At 47.1% G+C, this 20141-nt stretch overlaps 1 protein-coding gene across 2 annotated transcripts in view; it reads right to left on the bottom strand.

Moving 5' to 3' along the window:
* Shroom3 (shroom family member 3) overlaps nucleotides 1-20141 on the bottom strand; it is a 318788-nt gene that overhangs the window by 202084 nt on the left and 96563 nt on the right. For both annotated transcript variants that reach the window (XM_042257655.2, XM_076546650.1), the window contains exon 2: nucleotides 5877-6031. In XM_042257655.2, coding sequence (XP_042113589.2) covers nucleotides 5877-6031 — 155 coding nt within the window. The remainder of the gene's footprint in view (nucleotides 1-5876; nucleotides 6032-20141) is intronic.

Genomic DNA, 20141 nt, shown 5'->3' with positions numbered 1-20141 from the left:
AATAGACAGCCACCATCAGTTATGTTTTTAGAAATTTTTATCATCATCATCATCATCATCATCTTCATCATCGTCATCAGTATTGAGATCACTTATGAAAGAAAGAAAGCTAATAAATGAAATATCATGAATCATTTTGTCAGAATGGAAAGGAATGAACTTTCAGGCTGGGGCCAGGACATAAAGGCTGGGTTTCAGGATATGAAGGTTACAGAGTCCAGCACTGGGCCTTGCAGCGGATCCTGAGGTGTGGAAGAGAAACACCCTTCCAACGTCCCCTGCAGCCTGTCTGTGAGAAGTGAGGCCGGCCCCCTTCCCTCTAATGCTGAGAGTGGACACTAAACATGGACACATAATGGATGAGCTGGGATGCATTCAACAGGCACCCAGAGACAAAATGTTTCCCACACCAGAGGCAGCCAGAGCAAGGCTGCCTGTAACCTTATCGATTTCATTAACATATCTAAAGAAAGAATGTGTCAGTCAGAAAGGGGATTTGGTGGTGAGGAACTGAGGATGAAGGGGAGGACTTTGGCAGTGTGACTCCCTGGGGTCTGGGGGGGGGGGGAAGCCTTGACAAAGGCGGGCAGAGCATTTGGCCTTCAGAACAGATGCCACACACATCAGCACCCGCAGGTCCGCTCTCTACACCCAGGCAGAGATCACCCACTTCCCCTCAGTATTCCTGTAGAAATGAAGTACACTGATTCTTGGTCCACTTAGAGGCGTCCATTCCAAAATGAATTAGCACAAGGCCATTGTGGTTTATACTCCAGCTGCTTGGGAGTTCATATGATGTGACTTGACACTCCTAAATCTCACAAGCTCTGGGATGTCCAGCACCAACTTTAGACCTAGAAGCAGATCACAGGCCCCTAAACTGTGATAAATTCACAGAGAGAAGGAAACAGGGGCTTCTGGGTAGGCAGGCAGTCACATATGTGGCCGTAGGACAGTGCCTCTCCAGATTCCCACATGGCTCTCTAGCCCAGCTGAGGACCAACTCGATGGATCACCACACGCTAACTTTATCCACCACAGTGCTGCTAACATCCTTTGGCGGCAGGGACTATCATTTGTGTTCTCTCACATAAATGAGGACTGTGAGGCTTAGAAGGTCGCATCATCAATCAGTGCCAAGGGCAGATTCCAACCCTCTCACTAAGTTAAACCCAGTTGGCAAAGGTTCTGCTAGAAATAACTCAAATGGCATGTCATCATCAGACGGCACATCTGGAAACGCGTTGGCAACCAACCCTTTCCCTGGAGGACACCGAGGACACCAGACACGTCAGGGTGTGGATTCCACGATCACCATCCATCAGCACCACTGTTCTCAAGCTGGGGGTCCATGCAAAGGTGAGTTAAACCTCCAACCATTCATCCCAGGAAGGAAGGAAGGAAGGAAGGAAGGAAGGAAGGAAGGAAGGAAGGAAGGAAGGAAGGAAGGAAGGAAGGAAGGAAAGAATGTGATCTCCGATTCTAAGCCTTTCTACCTATCTGAGAACTCAGCCACGTTTGGAATGGCTGCATGCTTCACTTAAACCTTTTAAAGAACTGATGACATTTGTTTATGTATTTCTTGTGCTGGCATGCACGCGTGCACACCACGACATGCATGAGAGGTCAGAGGATCACCTGCGGAGTCTACACTCTCCTTCACACATGGGATAGTAGGTCCTAGAGATTAAACTCAGGGTGCAAACCTTGGTAGCAAGTGCCTTTACCCACTGAGTCATCTCAGAGGGCCTTAAACCTTGACCTAGAAAAACATGCTCATGTCTAGAGTCGGACAATAATAATATAAACAGTAGAAGTATCTCTTGTTATCATGTAGACGATACCCTTTACTCTTTTCAATCACCTCATAAAGTATAACCTCCTCCCCAACATTTGTGAATTATAACTAACAAAAGCTGTAAAGCAATGGCATTGGGGGTGTAGTTCTGGAAGAGAGTATGTTCTTAACATGAGTGAGGATTAGGTTCAGTTCTCGGCATTCTCTCCACTAAGAAACTGTATCTATTCAAGATGGCTAATGTAGTGATTTGATATACATATGTACTATGTAATGATTACTACAATCAAATTAATCAACACGCTACCACACATCACACTATTGCCCTTGCATGCACCATTACCCTTGCATGCATGTGGGTGTGATGGGTGCACTCAGGCATGCTCCTGGTGAAGACATTTGAGAGTTATCTCAGCATACTGTACATATATAACACAGTATCGGCAATAACAGTCACCAGGCTATGGATCGTATCCCTAGAACTTACTGGTCTTGGTTGGTTGTTGGTTAGGTTTTTGGAGAGAGGGTCCAACTGATCCCAGTTAGCCTTAAATTCACTATGTGGTCCTCAAACTTATGACACTTGCACCTCCCCTCTGTAGGATGCAGGTTTCCCCACAACTGGGCTCTTCCACCTTCTACCTGAAGCTTGGGCCCTCTGACCAGTATCTCTGCATTTCCTTTCCGGGTCATCCCAGGCAACTACCATTCTTTTTTTAAATTTTTATTTAATTTTTAATTTATTTTATTATTATTATTATTATTATTATTTTATTATTATTATTATTTTGAGACAGGGTTTCTCTGTGTAGCTTTGGAGCCTTTCATGGAACTCACTCTGTAACCCAGGCTGGCCCCAAACTCACAGAGATCCGCCTGGCTCTGCCTCCCAAATGCTGGGATTAAAAGTGTGCACCACCACCGCCTAGCAGCAACTACTGTTCTACCTTCTACCTTTAGGAATTCTATTCACTACATTCCACTCAGGAGATCAGAGTATGTCCTTCTATTCTTTTCATTATGTGGAGAACATAGTGTTCTCTAGTCTTTCTTTCTCTCTCTCTCTCTTTCTTTCTTTTTTTCCTTTTTGGTTTTTCGAGACAGGGTTTCTCTGTGTAGCTTTGTGCCTTTCCTGGATCTCGCTCTGTAGACCAGGCTGACCTCGAACTCATGGAGATCCGCCTGCCTCTGCCTCCTGAGTGCTGGGATTAAAGGCGTGCGCCACCACTGTCCAGCTCTCTAGTTTCTTTACGTTGTAAATATGGTATAATATCCTTCCTTCTGGTGCTGAATAGTGTCCCAGTGTGTGTGTGTGTGTGTGTGTGTGTGTGTGTGTGTGTGTGTGTGTGTTGTGTATTGTATGATTTACATGGGTGAGTTTTTGTATATATACACCACATTTTCTTTATCCACCTCTCATTTGGTGGACAGAGGTCATTTTCATGTCATGATATAAAGCAGGCATTTTAATCCTCATTTAAAGATGAAGAAACAGAAACCCCATCTCAAAAAAACCATAAATAAATAAATAAATAAATAAATAAATGAAAAACTATAGTAAGATTTTGTCTGAAAATAAATATTAGGACTGGAGAGATGCTTAGTGGTTAAGAGACAATACTTGCTGCTCTTACAGAAAACTGGCAGCTCACAACTATCTATAACTCCAGTTCTAGAGAATCCAACACCCTCTTCTGGCTTCCTTGGGTACTGCATGCATATATATGGTGCATATACTTACATGCAGGCAAAACACATAAAAATAAATAAATATTAAGAACAACAACAACAACAAAAAAGATGAGCTGGCATTTGCCTATCATCCCAGCCCTTGGAAGGTAAAGCCACAAAGATGAGTTCAAGACCAGCCTAGGCTATCTTTTGCATTCTAGGCCAGCTATGTGGGACCCTATCTGAAAACAAAGAAACAAATAACAATGACGAAAACAAAGAAGAAACAGAATCATCACTGACATTAAAGAATCACACACAGAAGGTGATGACCGCAGGATCTGCACCCTGCTCTAATCTGACTGGAGACTTTGCTTACAGCCACTTTGCACCACTGACAGCCAGAGACATAACTTGAGGCTGGTGGCCCTGGAGAGCGAGGGGACCCAGCAGCACCCTGAGCAAAGTCACCACCCGGCAGAGACCGCGGGCAGTTTTTCTGGATGTATGCCCTGTGATTGGGAGGTGCTGGATTCCAATCAAGATTCACCAGGGAAATGGCTTCTATGGAGGAATGAGTTGCTGCAGGAGCAAGGTGTCTCGTGAGAGACCCTCTGAGGTGACCGAAAGTCCCCTTACCTTCCGCAGCTTGAAAATGGTGGGGCTTGCTTGGTGTCCCCTAAAGTTCCAATGCAGGAGAACATTTTTGAATATTGTAACATTGGATTCCGAGGGAGGCAGGGGAAGCTCTATTAGAAAAGAAGTATCCAAGTATACACCATGCGCAGGCTCGTGGCTCAGGAGTTCCAGGTAATGCTGTTCCCCAGGCACAGTGACACCGGACCTGGCAGTCCAGGTCACTCGACCTTTACCTTGCCAGCGCCACATCTCCACTATGGCAGAGTGGCCACAGTGAGAGCTAACTCAAGAGGTCTTTCTTTTAAAATCAATTTAAAGTTACATTTGTGTATCTGTGTGTCCACGTGTGTGTACTATGGCAACAAGGGAGGAGGTCAGGGGACAACTTTCAGGATCCAGACGGTTCTTTTCTTCTATCATTTGGGTCCTGGGAACTGAACTCAGGTCATCAGGCTTGGCAGCAGACACCTTTATCCACTGAGCCATCTCTCTGGCCTCCTCTCTTGGGGTTCTAGCATAGGTTAAGTGAATCAACATATGGAAAACACCTCAAATGGACTTGGTTCATAACAGGGATGAATAAACCAAGTCCCTTCCATTTTCCATAGATAATTCCATTCACCAGGAGTTGGTTCCTGGACAGGAAGACCTTGTTACTGTGAGACATAAAATCTTCAAGCGGTGGGCTGGAGAGGTGGCTCAGTGGTTAAGAACACTTGCCGCTCTTGCAGAAGACCTGGATTTAGTTCCCAGCACCCACATAGTGACTCACAACCTTTTGTAACTCCAGAAGATTAAGATATCCTTTTCCTGACCCTCCAGGGAGAGCTGCCCCCCCCTCCAGCCACTCCACAGATCTCCTCAGCTGATGGCTTCTGGCATGGATGCAGGCGGAGAAAGACTCAGCCTCCCTTGGAGGGCTGGTCACTAGGAATTTGACCAGACTCCAGTGAATATATGGACAACACAAAATAAACTTTTCTTTTTTGCCCTTTTGGAGCGGGGGGGGGGGGGGGGTCACTGGGGAAGAGGGGTGGATATGGGAAGACTGGGAGGTGAGCATGATTGGGGTGCATGATATGTGTTCCCAAATACTCAATATAAATATTTAAAAAAGATACTTTTTTCTGGCTTCCTTGGGGTCCTGCATGCATGTGGTGAACATAAACTCTCTCTGTCTCTCTGTCTCTGTCTCTGTCTCTGTCTCTGTCTCTCTCTCTCTCTCTCTCTCTCACACACACACACACACACACACACACACACACAAATTAATAAATTAAAAAATTGCAAGCAAGCCTTTCCCGAAAAAGGATCCATCACTCCTAAGATGTCCAAACAAGAGGAATCCACCAGTTTTTCAGCCCCAAGTTGTAGTCACGGCTAACAAAACGTCACCTAAATTAGCTCCATGTCAACCACTTTCTCGAGGTCCAGAACACAGGGCTGCTTGGCGTGCCAGCCACACCTGAGATGTGTCAGAATTCATCAAACCTAGGCTTTCGGAAGGACAGCAAAGCTCCCCTCTGACGAGCCAATGCTAACTCAGAAAACGGGGGGAGGGTTTCAAAAGTGTCCAAATGTCCCCACTCCACTTCCTGTCCTGTACCGCAGTACCCGCAAGAAGAAAGGAAAAGAAAAACTTGTACAAAGACAGCACCTCCCCCACTAGGACAACATTAAAGATAAATTACGCAGGCTGGCAGGCAGGACAGGAAAGTGTGACAGTGAGGTGTCAGGAGGGACAGGGCTGGAGGACCAGCCCACCTACCTGCGCACCACCAGCCGGAGGGTCTTGTAGGACCCCTTCACCAGGGAGACAGCCTCCCTCCTGGAACTGCTCAGTACCACCTCATTGATGTGCACGACCTCGTCCCCAGCTTGCAGACCGGAGCTCACCACGTCAGCTTTTCCTCCTTCTTCGATCTGCTCAGAGAGATGAGAGAGAGAGAGAGCCACAGTGAACTTCTGTCCAGCCTGGGGTCAGTTCCCCTGTCCTGAGCCATGCCGGGACACAAGCAGAGCAAGGGTGGACCAGCGGCAACCGTACCCTTTTCACCCAGCCAAAGAATAATCTTTAAGAAGTAAAGGGCTGGCTGGACGGTGGTGGTGCACACCTTTGGGAGGCAGAGGCAGGCGGATCTCTGTGAGTTCGAGGCCAGCCTGGGCTACAGAGTGAGCTCCAGGACAGCCAGTACTGTTATATAGAGAAACCTTGTCTTGGAAAACCAAAAGGAGGATGAGGAGCAGGAGGAAGAGGAGGAGGAGGAAAAGGAGGAGGATGCCTGATGTCCCCTCCAGCCTCTGTGCCCACGCACAGGCAAGTACCTCCGCACACATGGATGCATATATACTCACACAAACACACCCCATAGATAACATAAGTGTGTCTCTTTTTAAAAGTTCTGTCAATTAGCCTGGCAGGTGGAGGGAAGGCAGCAAGCAATGTACATCGGTCAGGAGAGAAACGTGGCAGGAAGGAGGTTGAACGTGTGCTTTGGGAGCAAGCAGAGGGAAATGCTGCTTGGTCCAGCACCCGAGTGCCAGTGGACCCTTGTGGGATGTCAGTCGTCATGGAGTGGTGGAAAGAGAGAGAAACACAACAAATTTAAAGAGCTAGTGAACAAAAACGTGACCCAGATTTCCTTTTTTTTTTGAGACAGGGTTTCTCTGTGTAGCTTTGGAGCCTATCCTGGAACTCACTCTGTAGCCCAGGCTGGCCTGGAACTCACAGAGATCGGCCTGGCTCTGCCTCCCGAGTGCTGGGATTAAAGGTGTGCGCCACCACCGCTGGCCCGGATTTCCTTTTTAAGGTAATTATTCTGCAGAACTGCCTTCAGAGGCGAAGATCGTCAACAGAGCCGTGGCTCTACAAAACAGACCAAATGGCAATTTGTGTTGTCTTCGTATTCATAAAATAAAGTTGTAGATTTGGGCCTCGCCTACTTCTTATTTGAACAGCAAAAACAGTATACGCTAAAAATCCATGTTTGAGTTATTAGCTTGCTAGTAAATGCTTACATACTTACTATACAGTCGTAGAGAGTGAGATTAATACGCAAACTACTGTTTAAGAGTCCCAGCCCTGATCATTCGTTCACACCACTCTGAGGCAATCACTGCAACTCAGTGTTGTGAATTTCAGGAGCACCTTTTTTTTTTTTAAATCTGTTTAACAAAAATGCTGCTCCAAGCTTTACGGAGCGGCCTTGCGGTGAGTGGCTGCGATCCTGAGTCACACAGGCAAGCCTGGGGAAGGTAAATTCTTCATTCTGACTCCTCTGCACTGCACACATGTGAGGTGCAACAGAGAGATCCACCATGCGAACCGCAGGTCCTGGCCTGCTATCGAAAGCGGAAACCACTGTTTTCAGAAGTCACACTGCACGAAGATGCTGCCATTCCAAGGAGCCCATCATCTTAGCTCTCGGCTGCCTGACATTCGAGGGTGGAGAAGTCACACGCTGTGTCTGGTCCCCTTGCATTGATGGCCATTTCCTTCCTACCAGCCCGGAGACTCAGTGGCGCCCCTTATGTACCAGCCATGCTCTCCCCAGGGCCCCGAGTCAGCTGCCTGGGTTTCCCTTCTGCCTGGATTTCTCAGCTGGACCATCCATCGAGCCTTCTCTAAGAGCCGCCGTAGACCACAGTGATCAGGCCCAGAGTCAAACTGTACGGCCTGTTTCTTAGTAGCTACGTGGCTTTTAACATGTTACTTAGCCGCCCCGTGGTGCCTCAGTTTCTTCATCTGTCAAATGATTTCATTTACCACACACATAGTGGGAATGAAATGAGCTCATGCTAGCGAACACTCACACAGTCCTGGCACACAGTGCAAGCCCAGTGGAGCTCAGACACAGTCACCACCCACTGTTCTGGTCCAAGGTCAAGTTCCACCTCCTCCGAAGCTGTCCAGGCTTCTCAGCAGCACCCACCCCAACTCCTACACCGCCGCTTTCTGCCCTTGGAGACAACCCCTCGCCTTGAGAGGGCAGCTGCGTAGCAGAGCACTTGACCTGCACACAAAAGGCCCAGGTTTTGGTCCCCAGCACCAAAGAGAGCAAAGCAAGAGAAGTGATGCCCCCTTCCCTCAATTCCAGAGCACCAGTGAACAAAATGATACACAACCACAGCATGACATTCACAACACTTGCTTCACACAAGTTTGACATAACGCTGTGTTTCCCGCGTGATCTCTCAGCAAAGCTGTTACTATCTATGTCTGTTACCTGCCCATAGGTTCACCTTCCCCAGCTTTAACTGCGAGCCCTTTGAAGACGGGGCTCAATAGTGATTCCACCTGTACTGAGGTCAGAATGTAGGCTTTCCTCAGAAAGCACGGCTTTGCTGCTTTAAGAAAACACTGGGCAGGCAGATAAAAGATGAGGGTACAGTGATGGACACGATGCATCGGGCTCCCCCCGAATGCAGGTTGGGGAACCGAATTCTGACCGCATAACTTGCCAACAATTTGAACAAAATGAACCCTAGGAAATGGTCAGTGCTTGTATGAAGAAGGAAGTCAAGTTACAGAAGCTACGGCAGATGAACAGATAAAGACGGCCTGGGAGCACACACAGCAGAGTCTCGTTCAGCCATGAAGAAGAACGGATTATGTCGTTTTCGGGTACCTGGAGGCCATCCTGTTCCGGGTTCAGAAAGATGACTATCACACACTTTTTCTCATGTGGAGAATCTCAGTTTTTTAAGGGGCTATTCTGGAAGATAAGAGAGACCGGTGGGACAGGGAGAGGGACCAGAAAGGCTAACAGGGTGAACAGGACCGAAGTACATCACAGACATGTACAAATAGCACAGAACAAAGGAGCCAGGAGGGCGGTTCACGCCTGCGATCCCATTACTCCGGGGGCTGAGCCAGGAGGCTCACTCCGGGTTACACACTGAATACCAGGGCATCCAGGCCTGTGCACCGAGACTGTTCCCAGATCTGGTGACAACAAAATCAACCTTCGTTTTCCGTAAGTGAAGAAGGAGGAGGAGGAGGACGACGCTCACTGCCGAGCTTCCTTCGTGTCCGTTCATGACCGAGAGGAGCGCAAACGGAGGAAGAGGGCCGGAGAGGCTCCTGTCGTCCGCTCCTTCTTCGTCTGCTCCTTCTTCATCCTCGTTTGGTTTCTCAGTGCTGGGCAAGGGACCCGGGGACTGAGCTACATTCCAAGCCCCTTCCTACTTGTTATATTTACAGAGTTCCCCAGAAACTCTCCACCTTGCACTACAGTTAGGTTTAAACTGTTTTACTTGTTATTGTTTTTTAAAACTAAATAATTAATTTATTGAGACAAGTTCTAACTATGTAACTCTGACTGACCTGGAATTCGATAAGTAACCCAGGCTGGCAGGGAACTCACAGAAATCACCTGCCCCTGCCTCTTTAGTGCTGGGATTAATGGTGTGAGCCACCACACTCCAGGAAAAAACAACAACAAAAAAACCCACGTTATTACTACTGTTGAACGTTTTTTGATGCTGAGGATGGAACTTGGGGCCCTACACAATGCTAGGCAAGTACTGTTTGAATTCCATCTTCAGTCAACCTGTTTTCTTTCTCTTTTATTTTTTTTGAGGCAGGATCTAACGTATCTCAGGCTGTCCTCAGACTCACTATGCAGCCAAGGATGATATTGAACTTTCGATCCTCCTGCCTCCACCTCAGCAGCGCTAGGATTAGAGGCTGTACCGCCATGTCAGTTTCTGTGGTGCTGGACAGCAAACCCAGGGCTTCACACATGCTGGACAAGCACTCTACAGGCTGAGCTACATCTCCAGTCCCCAAATGCTTACTTAATTTTTGTTTTAATTTTAAATTTATCTATTTTATTACTTTATGTGCCTCAGCGTTTTGCCTGAGTGTATGTATGTACACTCTGTGTGTGCCTGGGTGTCTGGAGAGGTCAGAAGAGGTGGTCAGAGTCCCTGAGACTGGAGTTACAAACAGTTGTGAGTCGCCGTGTGGGTCCTTGGAATCAAACCCGGGTCTTTCTCAAGAGGAACTGGTGTTCTTCGCCGCTAAGCCCCCCAAATGCTTACCTTTTTCCAGGTTAATTAACATATTAATTAATGAAACTGGAGAAGCTGAGGTCATGTTTTGATGTGGTATTTCTTAGTAGAACATTGAGTAGCTACTTCCATGCTTTTGTTTGTGTTGCTGGGAGGAATGCAGAGGCTCAGGCCCTGTCCCTAGGATACTTACCTCTCTGTCTCCAGTATCCCCACACAGTCTCTCAGTGAATCCTGTCAGGGTTTTCATTATCACCAGAGACAGTTCTAGGTCTCGGCTCCGACGTGGATCGTTTATACAAGCCCTGAGCCTATATATATATTTTCGGCGTCCTGCATGCTATTGCTTTTGTGTTCCTCTTCTATTACTGGGGGCTCCTGTCAACCCAGACAGGCTCCGCCCATCTCGACCACCCCCCTATGAACAGCTTCTGCTGTGGAGAGAAGCAGCCTCGGTCCCTGCCTCCCCCCCCCACTCCCCCCATCTTTCTGATCGTGCCCTGTTTCCTGGTTTTAAACTCTCGAGGTCGGAAACTAAAGAAAAAAAAAGACAATTTTTTTTTTACCCTTCTCACGTGTGTTTTTAAGCATTACCTTCGCTAGGCACTCTTCTAGACCTGAGGAAACAGCCCGTATTCTCTCCTCTTTCCCGGAGTTTACATTCTAGAATATTTTTAGTATAGTTCACATCTTTGTACTTCACTAAAAACGCTGGAGCCAGAGAGGCAGCCCAGTGAAAACAAGGCTGGATTTTTTTCTTATCTTAAGGGCACTTCAACTGATCCATGTAAACAACTCTCCCTGGGAGGCCAGGCAATTTCTAGGAAAGGGAGGACTCTGGGAGGCCGGCTTGGTGCTGGGATCTACCCAGGGCTGTTCTCCAAAAGGAGGAGTCTCACCCAATAGGCCCACCCTGGGTTTTGAGTGAAGCTAGTTTCCTAAGTGTAGAGCCCACATCTACCACATTTCAGCCATTCAGGTTAAAGAAAGGCAGCTCCTTTATCTGATGGTGCATTGGGTCGCCCACAGCCCTTCCTCCCCGACGCCTGCCGGCCCTTCTCGGCCTGTCCAGTGGCTAGCAGCGTGTGAGTGGACTCAGTGTTTGTTGATGATTTGGTAATAAACACGGTTGCCAAGCAAGTTGAAGCTACTGGCTAGAACAGAGCTGTGACTAACTGTATCAATGTTGTCTCTATCATAACACATGATAAATTGAACTGTTGAGGTGATAAACTGTTAATAGCCAAGTCGGTGTGTGTGTGTGTGTGTGTGTGTGCAGGTTTGTGGACAGTAGTGCTGGTACTGGTGGAGGGGCTAGAGGCATAAGATCCGCCAGGGGCTGGAGTTAGAGTCGCCTGTGAGTCACCTGACTTGGATGCTGGGAACTAAACCCTGGTCCTCTGAAAGAAGGATCCACACACTGAACCACTGCGCCATCTCTCCAGTCCTCAAGCTCACGGGATTATTTACAGTGCATCTAATAATCAGTGTCGTGACTTGGAAAAAGAGTATTTAGGATACTGGACGATAATCTTCTTGTTGTGACTTGGAAAAAGAGTATTTAGGATACTGGACGATAATCTTCTTGAACTAGTCATCAAAGAGAGTGTTCCCTCAACCTCACACCCTGCTGACACTATCCGTCAGCAAGATTCACTGGGGGAAACGTTTATTATCTTAACCCTTGGATGGATGCATTGGCAGCTAACAAGGTCACTGGCGGTCTTTATCCAGTCTCACCTGCACAGAATTTACTTATTCCAGGAATGCGACTGTCAGCGGCCTTCAGGAGACACCAGGAAAAGCTGACTAGGATATCCCTAAGCCAACAAAGGAGGTCCACATGCACACATTGGAGTCCACGACATAAATATGCCTCTTCTCTCCTCGGAAATCCTAAGTTTATCCACACCTATAAAAGCACATTGAATTGATTTCATTTTTTAAACTATATTTCATTTACTTGTGTGTGTATGGTGGGTGGGGAAAGCTGTGTGCCAGAGCACGACTTTGGGGAGTGCGTTCTTTCCTGGTGGTGGACTATATGGCACAGCCTCCCCTCAGCTCTTACCTGAGGTTGCCTCAGTCTGGACGGCACTTCCGAGCTACACCTACAGCTTCCGTCTCCCCCCAGTGCTAGCGATGGACCTGGGGTCTTCTTGCATCTGCTCCTCAAGTGCCCTACCACTGAGCTACACCGCCAGCCATACCCTTTCTAAACCTTCGTCCTCCTTCCCAGCTGCATTTTCCCTTAGCACTTAATCCATGACCAGCACTTAACATGTACGTCTGTTTTTAACCTTTATGTACATATGCATGTATGTAGGTTGGTACGTGTGTGCGCACGGCACAGTGTGTGTGTGGAGATCAGAGAGAACAGTTCTCTCTTTCTACTGTGAGAGTTTCAGGGCTGGAACTCAGAAGTCAGGCTCGGCAGCAAACACCTTTCTTTACCCTGCTAGGCCATGTCACCGGACCCAGGACCGGCAATTTTTCTGATATATCTGTCTTATTACCTGTCTCCCTCTCAGCTGCATGTCAGTCTGTGAGAACTTTGACTTACGCCGGTCTTCGTTTGTTCCCAGTGCCCAGATCAGTGCAGGGACAAAGATCGGTGCCCAGTACTCATCATCAGATAAGCAAAACATCATTGTCATAGCGCCCCGGTGATGGATGCCCCAGATTCCAACAATGGTACTGTATCATCACAAGGTCTTTGCGAGGTGATTCTGATCATTTGGTTTAGAAGAAGTTTACATAAGTTCCCAATTGTAGAACAGGATACTGAAGGGAAACCGCTTGCTCATGGCTGCACATTAGCAAAAGGAAAGCCGGCCGGCCATGGAATTCCAGATGGACTTCAAAGCCCACATCCTCCAGCCCGCTGACGCTGAGAATCCCCCAGATCTTTGTCCCAGACTAATACTTCTTTACTTGTCAGTCTAATCCCTCAGGTGCCCGAGAAACCCGACACTCCACATTTCTGTGTTCTGAGCCTTCTCTGTCAGGGATCCGAAGACTGGGAACCCTGGTTTATAGGTTTAAGAGCCATCACAGATTACCCATGGGAAAACAAGCTGGCGTCCACTGCTCCGGGGTAGGGACCCGGCTACACAAAACACCACAGAGCACTTTCTGCTTACCCCCGGCTCTATCTGGAGTTTAATTAGAATCCAGCCCATCCTGCAGAGGGCTGTCGCACCTCACTTGCACCCGTATGGGCTGTCTAAAGTCTTGACGGACATTTTCCTTTCCTCACATTTTTTTTTTTCCTCCATGGTGGCACGGTAGGGTTCCAGGGAGCAAGGGGTGGTTCAGTAAGCCACAGCTCATGCTTGTAACATGCAGTGAGATTGCTATCTTCCTGGTGATTCGAGAACAAGTATGTCCTCTGTTAAGAGCAATCATTGTATTAAAGAGATAAGCAAGGCAGGGAAAGTTAACAAAGGTAGAGTGGTTTGAAGGTGAATGCCCCCCATGGGCTCATGTGTTTAAACACGTAGTCCCCACAGGACGGTGCTCTTTGGGAAGGTTGTGTCCCATTTAGGAGGTGGGGCCTCACTGGAGGACGTGGGTTGCGGGGGGTGGGCCTTGCTGCCCGGCAGCCCAGCCTCACTTCCTGTAAGCTCTCCACTCTTGACTAGCTAGCCACGTTACCCACTGGCCGGCACACCTTCCCCAACATGAGGGGCTGTAGCCCCTCCAACTCTTGGCCAAAATAAACCATTTCTTTCCTAGAGTTGCATCATGTCAAATATTTGGTCATAGTAACAAGCAAAAATATATATATTACTTAGTAGGTAAAAAATAAATCAAGAACTCTTCGGCTGTTTTGAATGTTCCTGTTTATTCTCTGGGAATCATTACTACTCATGACCCACTGGCCATTCTCGGTTTTGAACTGTCCATGAAGTGCGGACAATGAAGTAAACAGAAAGTTCTTCCCAGTGTCTGTATGTTCTCATCATCTGTATGTTCTCATCATCTGTATGTTCTCATCATCCGTATGTTCTCATCATCCGTATGTTCTCATCATCTGTATGTTCTCATCATCTGTATGTTCTCATCATCTGTATGTTCTCAGCATCTGTATGTTCTCATCATCCGTATGTTCTCAGCGTCTCATGTCCTATGAAATGAGTCAGCCTTCCAAGGGGCCCCAGCACTAACTGCTGGATTATAAAAATGGCAGAAATAGTTCCGTGCATTGACCAGCACAGCAAGGGATTGTCGCGATCCCTGCCACTCAGTACCACCCGCCTCTCATCCAGTGTCTGATCATTCGGTTTACTCCATTGATGATTTCTTTTCTGATCATTCACTGGTATGTCTCATGGTTTAGGACAGTCAGCTGAGATTCATGAATCCAGTGCTCTAATCCCAACATTGTCCTTCTTTAACATGAATCTTAAAAGGTCTTATTAATAAAAACAATCTCAGAGCTAGGTATTGGGGTGAATGCTGAAAGATCAGAGAAACAGAACAAGCCACATCCAACCTCACCTCGACAACTTCTCAGCTGATCCTGTTTCCTTAGTCTGAAAGCCTCTGAGTCCTCACCTGAATGGATCTCAGCTGTACTGCTGCTAAAAAGCCTAAAAGTTTAAAAGCTTCTAGTTCCTGGTCCTCATGCCTTAATATACCTCTATGCTTCTTGCCATAACATCCTGGGATTAAAGGCATGTGTCTTTCCCAAGCAAGACATGAGATCTTAAGTGCTAGGATTAAAGGTGTGTGTCACCATGGCTGGTTGTTTTCAGTGTGGCCTTGAACTCACAGAGATCCGGATGGATCTCTGCCTCCAGAAGGCTAGGATAAAAGGCGTGTGCCTGACTGCTATGTTTAATATAGTGGCTGCTCTGTTCTCTGACCCCCGGATAAGTTTATTGGGGTGCACAATATTTCAACCACATCCTTCCATTGCAGGGCCCTGAATGGGCGTCTCATCTGTGAACCAGGGATAATGTCTGTTCTGTACTATGGTACAGAGCCTTACACACAAAAATGTGTGCCTCACACTTCAGATACAAACTACAACCTTCTAAAGCTTTGTTTAGATGGGAATATAAGTGTCCTGCTTAATCTGTGTCTTAGTTAGGGTTTTATTGCTGCAAAGAGACACCATGATCACAGCAACTCTTATAAAGGAAAACATTTAACTAGGGCTGGCTTACAGTTCAGTGGATTAACCCATTATTGTCATGGCAGGGAGCATGGTGGCACACCGGCAGACCTGGTGCTGGAGAAGGAGCTGAGAGTTCTACATCTGGTTCAGCAGGCAGCAGGCAGAGAGACACTGCCCTGGCTTGAGCATCTGAAATCTCAGAGCCCACCCCCAGTGACACACTTCCTCTAACAAGGCCACACCTCCTAACAGTGCCATTCCCTACGGGCCTATGGGGACCATTTTCATAAAAAATGGCCTCCAGAGTGCTGGGCAGTGCCTGGACACACGCCTTTAATCCCAGGACTGGGGGGGCGGGGGCAGAGCCAGGTGCATCTCTGTGATTTCAAGGCCAGCCTGGTTTCCAGAGTGAGTTCTAGAACAGGCTCCAAAGCCACACAGAGAAACCCTGTCTCAAAAAAAAAAAAAAAAAATCAGAAATAAATAAATAAAAGTGGCCTCCATAGGTTCATAGATTTGAATGCTTGGTCACCAATGAGCGGCACTATTTGAAAGGATTAGGAAGTGTGGTCTGGTTGGAGGAAGTGTGTCACTAGGGGTGGGCTTTGAGGTTTCAGAAGCCCATGCCAAGCCCACAGTCTCTGTCTCTCTGTCTCTGTCTCTCTCTCTCAGCCCCAGTAGATCAGGATGTAGCTCTGAGCTCCTTCTCCAGCACCATGTCTGCCTGCACGATGCCATGCTTCTCACCATGATAATGGACTCAACCCCTGAAACTGTAAGCCAGCCTTCAATTCAATGCTTTCTTTTATAAGAGTTGCCTTGATCATGGTGTCTCTTCACAGGAATAGAACAGTGACCAAGCCAGTATGAAAAACCGTGTAAAAATTTGGTTTTGTTATTTTTAGGATAAGGGGTATATTATTCTCCACTAAGTTTAATAACCTAGATGGGAAGCCAAGGAGATGGGGGCAGAGGCAGCATTGTGTATAAAGACTAGAAGCTTTGGCGTCCGTCCAGCACAGGATGTATTCCCTCCCCACACCGGGCGATGCGCATCTTTTCTGAACATGCATTTCCTTACCCTAAATACGGGACCACAAGACCAACCATACTAAGACTGTGTGAGGATTATGTGAGTGATGACATAGGAAGTTCTCTCACAGGGCAAAGGTTCCCAAGGCAAGCTTCATGGATAGGTCAGCTTTATGCTTCTCTGACCATTTCCACCACAAGAATGCATATGTTAGCATCTGAAGACATCTGGCAGAAGGGACTGATGAAGTGGCACAGAGGTCACCTTCCTAAAGTCACGGACTGAGAGTTAACTTGATTTATAAAGGCACAGAGGACAGTCTCGCCTTCAGAAGGAAGTCTTTGTTTCCCAGAGAGGTCCCAGGGTGGAAGGTCACTCAGCGACAGCCCCACAGAACTTCGGAGTGAGCTGCTGCTGCGGAAAACCAAGCCAGGCTGAAGTTCTGGGTTTCCTGCTCATTAAGAGGAAAGAGCTGATCAAAGATAGCCAACCACCAAGCTTCACCAGGGCAACCACGCCCACTCAGCCTTCCTCCTTGCAAGGAAGGGCCCGACTCTGGCTTCTCCAAGGTGGTTGGTTCCAATGAAACCAGTTCGGGGTAATTAGAAAGTTGAGCAGTCGGTGTTTGTCTCCGTTTGTTTGTTTATCTTTCTCCTCATCTTACAATGGAGTTGAGGCACCCCTTAGCAACACTAAAGAATAGAGGAAGCAGCTGTGGGCATCTCAGAGCAAAATGAAAAACAAAATAAAAACCAAGGATACGTACACTCCACGGGCGGGGAATTCTCATTATCTACCTGGGTATTCATTTCATGCGCCTGTTGGTCCATGGTTCTGTGGGGAAGCAGAGTCAGCCTCACTCACAAATATTCACAACTGAGGCGAGCATCTGTGAACAACCCACTCCACAGCCCCTGGTGTCCATCTCCGTCTCCAGCAGTTCTACCGTGGTCAGCTGGGATGTGGGATGGCAGACAATTCAACAAACAAAGGAAATGCAAACCCATGGTACTTACCCTGTGATGTAATTACCTGATGCTATAGTTCACCAATGATATAATTATCCATGCTATGGAATTAATCAATGGCACACTTAACTTGAATAGCTTTCAAAAAAGGCAAAACACAAAAGATAAAACATTATCTTAGAAGTTTGTGAAGAGGTCAGGATGGAATAGCCATCCTTGTTTATTATTTGAAGGAACAGTCCAGGCTGTAACTGTAACTTAATTTATTTTTATATTATTTATTTATTTGTTTGTTTATTTATTTATTTTTTACAGAATAAGGTTAAATATGCTTACTCACATAGATGATCATTGTGATTTTCAACTTTCTATCATTTGAGATCACATTTGGGTCCCTGTATTAAAGCAAGGTTCTTTAGACAGACTGTGGTCCTCACTCCCTGGAGTACTTGCTCTACACAGACTGTGGTCCTCACTCCATGGAGCACTGCTATAGACAGACTGTGGTCCTCACTCCATGGAGCACTGCTATAGACAGACTGTGGTCCTCACTCCCCGGAGCACTGCTCTACACAGACTGTGCTCCTCACTCCCCGGAGCACTGCTATACACAGACTGTGGTCCTCACTCCCCGGAGCACTGCTCTACACAGACTGTGGTCCTCACTCCCTGGAGCACCGCTATACACAGACTGTGGTCCTCACTCCCTGGAGCACTGCTATAGACAGACTGTGGTCCTCACTCCCTGGAGCACCGCTATACACAGACTGTGGTCCTCACTCCCCGGAGCACTGCTATAGACAGACTATGGTCCTCACTCCCTGGAGTACTGCTATATGGCTCATCTTTGGCTCGAAGCTTCCTGGAGACAAACGGCAAACGGAAACATGAATCTCCAGAGCAGGGCAGCACTGTGAAACCCTGAGGATGGCCACTGGGGAAGCCTGGACGTCCAGGGGCCACGAAAAACTCTGAAAGGCAGAGACGGTCCTTCTCAATTGTTTCCTGTTTGCTTTAAAAGCATCAAACACTATATGATCAGTGCTGCTCATGAAGAATTCCTGAGGTTGAGTCTCATGACACAGGCCCTTGATCCCAGCTACTCCAGAAGTTGAAGCAGGAAGATTGCAAGTTCAAGGCTAGCCTGGGCCATTTAGTGAGACTCTGTCTTAAAATTTAAAAAATATGGGCTGGAGAGATAGCTCAGCGGTTAAGAGCACTGGCTGCTCTTCCTGAGGTCCTGAGTTCAATTCCCAGCAACCACATGGTGGCTCACAACCATCTGTAATGAGATCTGGTGCCCTCTTCTGGCCTGCAGACAGAACACTCTATACATAATAAATAAATCTAAAAAATAAAAAAAAAAGAAGAAGAAAAAGAAAAAAATTTTAAAAAAGTAAATAAATAAAATATAAAAAATACAAGAAAGCTCGGGTTATAGGTCAGTGGTAGGGTGCTTATGTAAGCATTCGGGAGGCCCTAAATTCAATCCCTAATACAGAGAGAGAGAGAGATCGAGATCCCAACTTCTCACCTTGGCCATGGAGGAACCCTTTCTTTTGGTCTGAGGCTGGAAGCCTTGCAGCTGGGTGGCACCAGGAAGCTATTTCTGGATGAGCTTTGAACAGGAAAACACATGACCTCCACTTCTTCAGGCATCCTTTCCTTTGGTACAGTGACTGACAGTGTCACTCTACCAGCAAGGGCTGAATAGTAATAAAAGGCCAGCTGCTGTCCTGCAGACGCCAGGGACATAAAGAATGAGCAAGAACTAGGAGGCGGGAGACAGCTCAGCAGGCAAGGTGCCTGTTGTGAAAGTATGAGAACCCAAGTTCAGATCCCCAGCACTCACATAAAGGCCTGGTGGGTACTGTGAGCTACTTGTAATCCCAGCTCTGGGAAGGCTGAGACAGAGGATCCTAGGAGCAAGCTGGCTAGCTAGATTGGTGAGCACTAGGTTCGATGGAGAGACCCTGCCTCAATGAATAAAGTGGAGAGCAATCATGGAAGAAACTGATTGTCAGCCTTTGGCTTCCATATGCATATGTATATATATACACACATGTACCTGCACACACATATGTGAACATACACACATAGAGTCATACCACACACAGGCATATGAAAACAAAGAGATAAGCCTGTATTTAAGCTGATGAGACTCCATTTTCCCCCATTCAGACAGAAGACTATGACAAAAGGTTCCTTTAAATTTAAAGGCATTTATTTCTATTTTATAACCATTCCCAAAATAATTCCAGGAGTCTTAGCAGGTATGTTCCATGTTCCCCCCAAAGACCTTCTGCATCACCCTAGTTTGTTTACATTTAAGTTATGTTTTCAATCCATTCTGTATATGCTGTGTATCTATTCACAGACCAGCTATTATTATGTACATGAATAACATACATAAAACATGGAAGACGCAGGGTGGTATGCACTCCTGTAATCCCTGACTCAGGAAGCTGAGGATGTGAGTTTGAGGCCAGCCAGGACTACATAGTGAGTTCCATGGCAGCCAGGGATACATGGAACTCAAAACAAATCAAAACAAAAAGAATTACTGAAGGGTTCACAACACGCCCCCCCCCCCCACGGTCACATTTACCAGGTGGACACTTCCGCCTAGCCAATTCCAAGTCAAGATAGCCATTTCTCTCGCATGACCAGGATCCGTGACGTTACATGGCCACGTAAGCGCGCAACGTGACCATGTGATCTACGCACATGCGTGGAGTAGTGACATGACCTGGCCACGCCCCCAGCCGGTTTTTAAAGTGGAGCGCCATATTCCTGGTTCTCTCTTCTCTCTTCTCTTCCCTCTTCTCCACGCACGTGTCTCTCCCACAGGCCTGCGCACTCTCTATCCCTTTCTCTGTAATAAACTCTTAT

This window comes from Peromyscus maniculatus, chromosome 10 (genome assembly GCF_049852395.1).
Source record: "Peromyscus maniculatus bairdii isolate BWxNUB_F1_BW_parent chromosome 10, HU_Pman_BW_mat_3.1, whole genome shotgun sequence".
In the NCBI taxonomy this organism is placed as follows: Eukaryota; Metazoa; Chordata; class Mammalia; order Rodentia; family Cricetidae; genus Peromyscus; species Peromyscus maniculatus.
The sequence above is the reverse complement of the archived record's forward strand: the minus strand, read 5'-3'. Positions and strand labels throughout refer to the sequence as shown.